At 35.5% G+C, this 11,471-nt stretch overlaps 1 protein-coding gene across 2 annotated transcripts in view; it reads right to left on the bottom strand.

The window, feature by feature from the left end:
- Nucleotides 1-4,478: 4,478 nt before the first annotated feature.
- The window catches only part of LOC128205736 (multiple epidermal growth factor-like domains protein 10), a 34,723-nt gene continuing 27,730 nt past the window's right edge, over nt 4,479-11,471 (bottom strand). For both annotated transcript variants that reach the window (XM_052907648.1, XM_052907650.1), the window contains 4 exons: nt 5,851-6,096; nt 5,540-5,688; nt 5,293-5,428; nt 4,479-5,018 (listed from right to left, as the gene is read on the bottom strand). In XM_052907648.1, coding sequence (XP_052763608.1) covers nt 4,944-5,018; nt 5,293-5,428; nt 5,540-5,688; nt 5,851-6,096 — 606 coding nt within the window. In that variant the 3' untranslated portion in view covers nt 4,479-4,943. The remainder of the gene's footprint in view (nt 5,019-5,292; nt 5,429-5,539; nt 5,689-5,850; nt 6,097-11,471) is intronic.

The raw sequence follows: 11,471 nt of genomic DNA, 5'->3' as shown, positions 1-11,471 counted from the left end.
ATCTGCTGGGACCATTACTAAGAAGAAGAAGAAGAAGATTTGCAATTAAATCTGGCTATATTTATAGTATAGCAGAATAAACAACAAACTGTAGTAGTAGTAGTAGTAGTAGTAGTAGTAGTAGTAGTAGTAGTAGTAGTAGTAGTAGTAGTAGTAGTAGTAGTAGTAGTAGTAGTAGTAGTAGTAGTAGTAGTAGAAGTAGTAGTAGTAGTAGTAGTAGTAGTAGTAGTAGTAGTAGTAGTAGTAGTAGTAGTAGTAGCAGTAGTAGTAGTAGTAGTAGTAGTAGTAGTAGTAGTAGTAGCAGTAGTAGTAGTAGTAATAGAAGTAGTAGCAGTAGTAGTAGTAGTAGCAGTAGTAGTAGTAGTAGTAGTAGTAGTAGTAGTAGTAGTAGTAGTAGTAGTAGTAGTAGTAGTAGTAGTAGTAGTAGTAGTAGTAGTAGTAGTAGTAGTAGTAGTAGTAGTAGTAGTAGTAGTAGTAGTAGTAGTAGTAGTAGTAGTAGTAGTAGTAGTAGTAGTAGTAGTAGTAGTAGTAGTAGTAGTAGTAGTAGTAGTAGTAGAAGTAGTAGCAGTAGTAGAAATAACAGCAAAGTCTTTGGTCTTGAAAACTAATTAATTAATGTAACGCCATAAAACAATGGTATAGCGGTTCGTCAAATGTATTAAACTCAATCAAGACCCTACAATTTTTTTGCTGTGGTATTTTAAAACGTTCACCAAAGTAAAATAAAGTACAGTCAAAACCCGTTGGCTCGATATCCCTGGGACCGACCAAAAACCTTCGAGTCATGCAAAATCGACCCAAACGGGAATGCTTGCATAGGGTAAACAAATGGTCTTTAGTTGACACAGAAACTCAAGCGCAACGTAAACACAGTCCCGTCAAATGCATTCGTGACAAAACGGGTGCTGCGCAAACAAACTACAACAATACTTTAAGGGTCTGTCATAAGCAGCAAATTATTTGATTTTCTTCACTGGAATGAAAAAAGCAACGAAAGTAATTTTAGTTTAGATATTTAAATACTTTAAAACATACTTAAAAAACTATTTAAAGGGAAAAATATGTGTTAAATGGAGCAAATTTCCTGCGATATTTGAAAATCGTGAGTTATAATTTTAATTTAAGCAATGACTTTGCATTAAGTTATAAAAACATATTTATACCCCGGGCCCCAATTTCTCGAAACGTCTTAAGCCAAATAGGTTTAAGTAGCTTGTTCCAATTAGCCAAAATACAGACTTCAGTTTATATAAATGAACATTTGTTTTAATGTGGTCATCATAATGATAGCTCCTATCATGCATATAAAAATCCTGAAGAATTAAATATTATGCAAATTGTTAAAAACGAAATTGAGCTGAGCCTAGTCCTGTTATAAGGAACTTAAAACGTTTTGAGAAATTTGATCCAGATGAACATAAGTATACACACATAACTGCCGTTAACAACTACGAAGAAAATGACAATTCCTTCACCGGCCTTAGAAAGTTCACTGAAGAGTCGTTTACTGTATTTAATTCTACTAAAGCAGTAAGGGTTTTAATGTAAGAAACTGTTAAGAATGTATTAAACATTTTGATAAGTCTACATTATAGTGACAAGTAATTCATTCGCGAAATAAACTTATGCCAGACATTAATACATGGTAATGTTTAGACCATTGGAACACCTGTATTTGGTGCTCAAAAAAGGTGAATTCTTATTTTTTTATCGGTGGAGTACGTCTTAAACCCTTTCACCAGACACTATAGCGGTTACTTATTAAACTATTCAGTCGTATTTGTTTATTGACAAGCTGGTACACATATTACATGTTTTGACAATCATTCAGATTAAATTAAGTTCATACAAAATGTCCATGATTGAAGATATGTTCATGTTTTATACTTAAAACATATGTTTTATAACATTGTTGACCCTTTGTTGTAGATTGTCAATGGTATATAAACCAGAATTCGCCTATGTGATAACATTCGGAACATAGAAAGAAGTTTCCTGACCAATATTGATTACACAAGGGGTCCTTTTTTCAGGATCAGGTCGAGTGGTAGCATTGCATTATATAAATATTTGTTATACCTGGTTAGAGGTCGACCAAGTACAAATATTCTTATCCCCAGCTTAGCGCACGGCATATGAATGCAAGTTTTTCAATCACTGTCTTAAAAGTTTAAAATTAAATTAATTTTCTATAAAAGTAGGAAGAGTTCCAAAAATATATTCATCAAAACAATCCATATCGTCGTTTATCAGAGCTATGCCCTTTTGTAAGTACCTACAAATGAGTCGTTATTTCGTGACAAAGGATGTTTCGAACAAATGGCTGTCGAGAGCTGTGCAATATGCATGAATTTTGATAATATTTGCTAACGGTTTTCGTCTTTAAGTACAGCAAGATAAAAAATAACTTTTAAAGTTTAAACGTTTATTTAATCCTTATGTGTGGATGCTTATATTTCGTATGCATAATGATCTCTACAAGAACTAAAATGGTTAAACATTAGAAGAAGATTGGCCTATTTGGCCGGTCCGGACCTAGCCAAAAATGTAATATTGACCGCTGACGTCAAACAACTGGTAAGTGCGGCATGTTATTTTCACAACGGCGAAAATTGTCGCAAGTAAAGATTATAAGCTTTGCACCATGAAACACATCTTAGGCGCTTTAAAAATATTGAATGGTAATATAAAATGTTCGGTATAATATAAGAAATATTTTCACACCACTTCGGGCCATATGGCAATATAAATATAGTCGTTATGATACTGAAGTAACGCTTTGTACCCTGGGCTAATGCAAACATGGCATTGTGCAATAGATCCATATGTTCCCGTCCCAAACATCCGCCGAAATGTCAATGAGACCCCCGTCAAGAATCTAGCTGTTTAACTACATTGCCAACAGGGGTAATAAAGGAAATTGATAATATGAAAACTTGTGAGTTGTACAGTTAACATAATACTAATAATCATGTTTACTGTAAAACTCACGTAATGGTCAGTGAATTAATTCAACGAGTTTCCATATCTCAGTCAGAATCATGGGATGTTCGAGTTAATGTAAGAGTTTCAGCCATGTTCAGTGTTACTTTAGTTTTGGTGCAAAGCAAATGGATTTCCATTCATCGAATCCTAAGGTGATACTGGTCTACAGAGACTGATTGGAATAAACAAAAGTCAAAGAAAGGTATAATGCATGATGTCTGGCAAATTGTATTATACGTCCATAGAATTAATTCATTGAGTTTATATCAGAACCATGGGATGCACAAGTCAATGTAAATATTTAAACCACGTGTAGTGTTAGTGTTTTGTGATCCAAAACAGAAGGATTTCCTTTCATTGTACTTCAAAGTGAATTTTGTCTACAGAGCATACTTGGTATTTTACATAATACGAGTAAGGAATAATAGGTAATGTCAATCAAATTGTATTGTTTTTATATTTAAGCAAGTCATTAAGACTAAAGACCAGCATGAAGCACTAGAAATCAAAGCTTTGATGCAGATTATAGTAAATACAATTTTAAAGTTTGAATGTTATGAGAAAATTGATTTCCCTTTGTATCGTTGTATAAATATTTCCTTCAGATGTTGCATGTCATATAAATGCACGAAGTTTTTGTGCAAAATTCAATTGTTTAGAATCATTCAGCTTTTGGAAGCCGACGAAGACTAATGTATATTTCAAGTGTTGTTATTGCATTTTGAAATGGTCATTGCAAAGTTTGTTAAATATGACAAATTGAAGGTTTAGAGAGATAATGATATATATGATGCATTTTCAATTGTCATATTAAGGTATTGTAATATACATGTACAAACCAGTCGGTTGCCCTAGTGCTCAATACAAATTAAAAATTTGTATAAGTCGGATAAGGGAGTTTAAGTGTAGACGATAATTAACATGAAATCTGATATACTATATAATTGTACGAAATGACAGCTTAACCTCATCTTTAAATAAAAAGAGAGACAATTCTACGCGGCCTTCGTCAGATATATCTTCTCCTGTAGAGGCCCCTTTTGCGTTGTGTTGATTTGCTATAGCCTTGTTACTTATATAACAAAAAAGAAACAGAAACAGTGCAATGTAACAAAGCTTGCGTTAATATAAAAAGGACATGCAAAGGGATTGGGCCACTAGTTTTTCCAACATCAGCTACGACCCTTTTGTTATGAATAATTGTGTCTGAATTGCATAATAACGTCAAATTTTAGTAACTTTGTGTTTGAGTCTGACATCCACTAACTTATTCACAATATTTCTTGCTCACTCTGTTTGCTCTTCATTAATATAACGTAAACATGAGATTAGCAGTAGTACTCGTAAGAGGTATTGATATCCGTTTAAACACAAGGACTTCACTTCAAATATACTTGAAAAACTTGGAAGTAAACAGCGATAAATTATAACACTTGTGAAGTTCATGTTTTCACCATTCGCACTTGATATAAACAAACAGAACATCATTTACTCTTATAAGTATTAATATGAAAAACATATTTATATGGAAACTAAAGAAACAAGCTCAGTAGCCGTAAAATTAAGCATGAACTACTCTACATTAAGACAATACCACTACATGAGGAAATATATTAACGAAGTATAAACATAGGCAAAAGCGTTGATATTTTATATATACTTCTTTTGGCTATATACACTGTGTAAGACAAGACCATCTGCTGATTTACTTGTTCACATAATTTGCATTATTTAACTATATACACATTTAATATCATAACAATAATCAACTATACAAAAATCTTACAAGGTTATAATTTGTGTTTCTTCAACAAAAGTATTAGACTTAGTATGCACCATATGATTGCAAACAGAGCACAATCGTGACAAGAGCATCTGTACAGTCAGACATGTTTCACGTACGAATGTTTCGAACGATCGCATGCACAAATGAACAAAATAATGGCAATATTAAATTGCTAGGAGAAATTGGAGTAGATGTCGAATGATTGCAGATACTCGCACACACAATCGTGACAATATGCGTACTGCTCCTGAAAAATATTTTTTATTCTTAAATATCAACATCCTATGATGACACTCACTTCTGGCCTTAGTCGGAACTAACACCAAACTAACGTATGTGAATGACCTATAATAAAAGTGAATGCAATCATGAAATACAATTTTGATAATGATCTTATATCTTTAATTTATCAATGTCAAATAGTCATAATACCAAATGTATCGATCAATATCATATTATATTAGCAAAAAGGTTGTGCTATTCTTATTACGAATTCTGCAAAAAAAAATATAAGCACTCACTGTTGTCACTACGGCATTTGGCCGTCTCGCCCGCAGCTGGCGAATTGTGTTAAACACCGAAACCTCATGCTCTATGCCTGTTTTCTCCAGAAGCGTCCAAACAGCCGCATACAGGCCGCAGCGTCCTCCACCAGTCCTAAGGAATATGTAAGATTTGAATGAATGCACTGAATATGTGTAAAGCTCCAAACTGAAAAAGAGTATGCCAAAACATTTTAAGCCTTAAAATTACGTTTCAAATACATACTTGCAATGCATAATGACTGATCCAGATGCGGCCTTTGTCTCTACTTCCTTGACAAGTTGCAAAAAGTGAGTTGCGGATTCGGGAGTATTAACATTGTCTTGCCAGGCCGTAACTTGGTAGTGTGATACCGTATGTTCAGAAGGTCCTCCCTGTAAACACAATAATTCAGGATATTTAGAAGATTCTAGGTTACATGTGAAAATGGCGAAACTTATCTCGCCTAAAAAGTGAATGCCTAATAATTTTTAATTATCAATTAACGCTTTATTTTTCAAATATGCGCATTAAATTATTTGGAAGAAATCTCTTACCTGGCCGTTGTAGCTTATTCTAAGCACCCTGTTGACACTGTATATTGTTGACTTCTGTCGCAGATTGTCTACTGTATATAAACCAAACTGCGCCTGTGTGTCAAGATCAGGAATGTACAAGGAGCATTCTTTCCCCATATCGACGATGCAGGCGGCTTTTTCCTGCATCGTGAGACAGAGAAAGTCAGCCACGGTCTCTTCAAGTGGGGTCATCGCTAGTACAAAATGATTCCGTTGTTTGTAGCTCTGGAACGACGTATTTTGCTATATGATACTTACACAATCCAAGCTGATATATAAATGTTAAAAGTTACATGGTAGTACATGACCCTATATGGGATATACGGAGCAAAGGAAACCATATATGTTCATTACTAGCTTGTAACGTATATATCACGTCGTCAACTTCTTTAATTTTTTCTATTTATAACAGCATCCGGATTAAGTTTGCAAATCCGGAATTTTTGCAAACTTATTTTTTTTATTTTTCACCCAATGTTTTTTATTTTTGTATTTTTAAAATGTGTTAGGTAATACTAATAAGAGATATTTTTTGTTTCCTGAAATTTAATTTAGAAATATGTTTTTTTGGCATTTAAAGTCAACTTTTCCAATGGGAGTCCCATTGGAAAATGGCCTTCCCATTGGAAAATGGCTTTTTCAAGCTTTTCCAATTGGAAAACTGGCTCTATTAAAATTGTGGGAGAATTTGGAACATAATTTTTAAAATTGAAATTGACTGTTTAATTAAGAATATTTTACACTCACTACATGAAAAATAATATATTCATTAAAAATGAAGAACCGATAGATTCATTTAAGGCATTTGTTTGCGAATCCTTCCCATGAGTGAATCTTTCCAATTGGAGGATTCCCACATTCAAAGTGGGAAAGTATGAACATTGGAAAATTCCAATTGGAATATTTGGTTAATGGGAACATTCCAATTGGAGAATAAAGTTCAGTTTTAAAATGGGAAATTTCCAATTGGAAGGACAGGTAAGATTTTGTAATGGGAACATGTAGGAAATGGGAATAAAGAAAAATATTGCCATATTTAAAGCAAAAATTAGCAAAATGACACTTCTTACAATGTCCTTACATGTCAACTGTCGACTTATCCATATTCCTCAGTCGCTGCTATACTATACAATGGTTAGCATGACGTCTAACCATCGTATTGCTTCATTAACCCTGTATCAGATACTAGTACAATTTTTTATCCGATTGAAAAAAAAGACAAACAAAAAAAATCCATCTTTCATCAATGTCACAAAAACGCTGTCGTTAAGCTTGATTACAAACATCTTGCCATTTAACCGATTATTTTCAAGGTTAAAGGCAACTAAAATTTGGTCAAGAATTAGCATTAAGGAAGTTCTTTGAAGTCGAAGATATAAACTTTTTTACACTTCTATCTTTGTTAAAGACCACATGATTATGTTCATATATTTACACAAATTATAAAGGAGTCGGAGAGGTGATGGAGATCTATTGTATGAAAAGGCTTAATTTATGGTATTTATGGGTAAAAATAGTGAAGGAACGACTCGCCATACTGTCATTATTTCATGTACATTGTGCTATATGAAATTATTCTCGTTCACCAGAGTGATGGTGCCATGCGTTACACATTTGATTTATCACTATCAAACCTCTTGTAAATGAGAATGTGTGAATATGGTGTTGATAAATCAATGAATGGTTTTAAAAATAAACATTTTGAATTTTGAAAAAAAGAAGCCTGAACTTGAAGAATACTGCCATGACTAATGAGATGCAATGTGCCAGGCCGCAAAAGTTTTATCAGTGAACATATTAACAGACAATTAAGATATTACATTCAAACAGGGAAAAAGTAATATGAAAACCTATCGCTGTCGCTAAAGTAATGCACCAGTCAATGGTAAGCATCCCCCCCCCACCCCAGGTCCGGGGGGACAGTCGGTGGTTTTGTGTTCGCGCCAAAATAGCGGGGAATTGGCCTTGGACCGACTGTGTAGCTCAGGGAATTTGGTCGAAGCGCTAGCGGTTTAAGCGCCCGGCGTGCGCCACCTCTAAAATAATCGAAGTTTACTGTTTTCATCAATATCGGAGAAACAAAGGTAATAAAATAAGCTCATAATGCACCATTTCCGACTACATACATGAGGGAGTAACCCCAAATTCCCGTAAAACAGTTTATGCCATATACTTTCGGTTCTGAGGGAGGAGCACATGTCAAAAGTTGCGCCCCTAAGTTACTACCCCTCTAACATCAATTCCTGGATCCGCACCTGCGATGTGCCATGTTTCCGCAACCTGGGAGATTTAATAAAAACGCTTCTGTTTCTGGGGCTGTGATTACGAAGTTCGTAATCACTGGTTCTGCTGTAATAAACCAAGATGATACTTGACTTCTACTACTACAAGTTACCTAGATTCACGTGCATTATTTAGCACGTTATTGCTATGTGTTTCACAAGATTTATACCCTGTGTACTGCTAATATTTAGCATTCTAAAACATTTATTGTTGAATAAGATTTTAGCTGATAGCTATTTTCTATTTGTCTGAAGATGATGAAAAACATAATCTTATATATTCAACCTCAAGTCAGTTTCCTAGTCTGAATTTTGAGAGGATACAAAAAGTATTCCTGGTGGGTACAACCTTTAAGGTAAAAGACAGACACAAATACATGCATGCCATACTTTTGAGAGGCTTTGCAGTGGATTTTAGTCTGAATTCCAGGGAATATTGGTCTAAAGTCCAGCGGATTTTGGTCTTAACAATATCAACATTTATTATTTAAGACTAAATACAGAAATTTGAATGCATATTTACTTATATTTATTTAATGATCTAGAATACATACAATAAAAGAATAAATAATATATTATGAAATTATAATCAATTGTCAATGCATATGATAAATAAATAATACATAAAACAAGAGGGCCATGATGGCCCTGAGTAAAAGAGTTTAACCTTTGTTATTAATATAGCTTGTTTCTCAAAGAATATTGAACAAGAGCTGTCAAAGTATGTGACAAATGCCCCCCAATGTGACATTGATCTATGAACAAGTACATAACAAGAGCACCGCGAAACGGAGCATTATACGCCCGAAGAAGATTCGGCTTGAGGTCCTTTTAATGTAGTGATGATTTGTATAAAGTTATTTGAAAATCGCTTTATTAGTTACCAAGTTATGGCCCGGACACGGAATTGCTAACGGACGAGTAACAAAGATGTGGCCCGGACACAGAATTGCTTATGCCCCCCCCCCATGGTGATTCTAGTCTTTGAGTTATGGCCTGGACATGGAATTGCTAACGTCCCCCCCATGGTGATTCTAGACTTTGAGGTATGGACCTGGAAATTGCATGTGACATCCTTTTAATGTAGTGATGATTTGTATAAAGTTATTTGAAAATCACTTTATTAGTAACAAAGATGTGGCCCAGACACAGAATTGCTAACGCCCCCCCCCCCCCATGGTGATTCTAGTCTTTGAGGTATGGACCTGGAAATTGCGCGCGACACATCCTTTTAATGTAGTGATGATTTGTATAAAGCTATTTGAAAATCGCTTTATTAGTTACCAAGTTATGGCCCGGACACGGAATTGCTAACGGACGAGTAACAAAGATGTGGCCCGGAAACAGAATTGCTAACGCCCCCCCATGGTGATTCTAGTCTTTGAGGTATGGACCTGGTAATTGCGCGTGACACATCCTTTTGGACACGGAATTGCTAACAGACGAGTAACAAAGATGTGGCCAGGACACAGAATTGCTAACGCCCCCCATTGGTGATTCTAGTCTTTGATTTATGGCCTGGACATGGAATTGCTAACGTCCCCCCCATTGCTAACGGACGAGTAACAAAGATGTGGCCAGGACACAGAATTGCTAACGCCCCCCATTGGTGATTCTAGTCTTTGAGTTATGGCCTGGACATGGAATTGCTAACGTCCCCCCCCCCATGGTGATTCTAGACTTTGAGGTATGGACCTGGAAATTGCATGTGACACATCCTTTTAATGTAGTGATGATTTGTATAAAGTTATTTGAAAATCACTTTATTAGTAACAAAGATGTGGCCGGACACAGAATTGCTAACGCCCCCCCCCCCATGGTGATTCTAGTGTTTGAGGTATGGACCTGGAAATTGCGCGCGACACATCCTTTTAATGTAATGATGCTTTGTATAAAGTTATTTGAAAATGACTTTATTAGTGACAAAGTTGTGGCCCGGACACGGAATTGCTAACGCACCCCCATGGTGATTCTAGTCTTTAAGGTATGGACCTGGAAATTGCGCGCGACACATCCTTTTAATGTAGTGATGATTTGCATAAAGTTATTTGAAAATCGCTTTATTAGTTACCAAGTTATGGCCCGGACACGGAATTGCTAACGGATGGACAGACGGACAGACAGACGGACAGACGATGGAGGCCATAACATAATACGACCCTTCGGGCGTATAAAAAGTTTATCTTGCCTGTATGTGTCAAATACATATTGCAAGTTATATTAAATTGCCTCTGAGCAAAAAAAAAACAATCATACTAAATGACAGCCAACACTCTTTATGTCCTCATATTCAGCATTCCATTGTGAATAAACACTTAGTGTATCTTTCACCTTAGAGGTAGGGACATGGGTCTTGCACACGACACATTGTCTTGGTATGTTGAAAACATATGGCATTTTCATTTTAAAATCTGTCCATATAAGAGAAAGTCACAGCGCGGACACGACAGCCTATAATTTCCTTCAGGTTGCCATGGCAACCAGAGTTCTGCAAGGAATTAATTTTTTTTAACAATTTTGAAAAAGCACCAACCAAGGATCATTCCTATGAAGTTTCATCAAAATTGTCCAAGCGGTTTAGGAGAAGATGATTGTAACCAATTGTTGACACTTTTCCTTTAGGTTGCCATGTCAACCAGAGTTCTAAATGGAATTAATTTCTTTGAACAATTTTGAAAAAGCACCAACCAAGGATCATTCCTATGAAGTTTCATCAAAATTGTCAAAGCGGTTTAGGAGAAGAAGATGATTATAACCAATTGTTGACATTTTCCTTTAGGTTGCCATGGCAACCGGGCCAAACAAAATTATGTGAACAAATTTAAGAGAGGTCCATGCAAGGACACTTCAAACCAAATTTGCTGAAGATCTATCAAGGGGTTCATGCGAAGAAAATGTTAAGTTTTTTTACTAATTTTAGCTCTGGTGGCCCTTAAAAGGGGCCAAACAAAATTATTTGAAAAGACCTGACAGAGGCCCATGCTAGGATGCTTCAGACTTGAAGATCCATCAAGCAGTTAATAAGATCAAGTTGTTTAAAGGTTTTTCTATTTTTTGCTCTGGTGACCCCTAAAAGGGGCCAAACAAAACCATTTGAACAAAGTTGAGAAAGGACCATGTAAGGATGCTACATATCAAGTATGGAGTCATTCTGACCTTTACTTTCAGAGGAAAAGATGTTCAGTGACAAGACAATGTAAAAACAAATGACCCCTGAGCAAGGCCAATTTGACCCCGGGACAATAATTTGAATACCTTTGGTGTAGGTCCACTAGGTAACACTATATACCAAATATGAAAGCTCTAGGTCTTATATTT

The sequence above is a fragment of the Mya arenaria genome, chromosome 10 (genome assembly GCF_026914265.1).
Source record: "Mya arenaria isolate MELC-2E11 chromosome 10, ASM2691426v1".
Lineage (NCBI taxonomy): Eukaryota > Metazoa > Mollusca > Bivalvia > Myida > Myidae > Mya > Mya arenaria.
The sequence above is the reverse complement of the archived record's forward strand: the minus strand, read 5'-3'. Positions and strand labels throughout refer to the sequence as shown.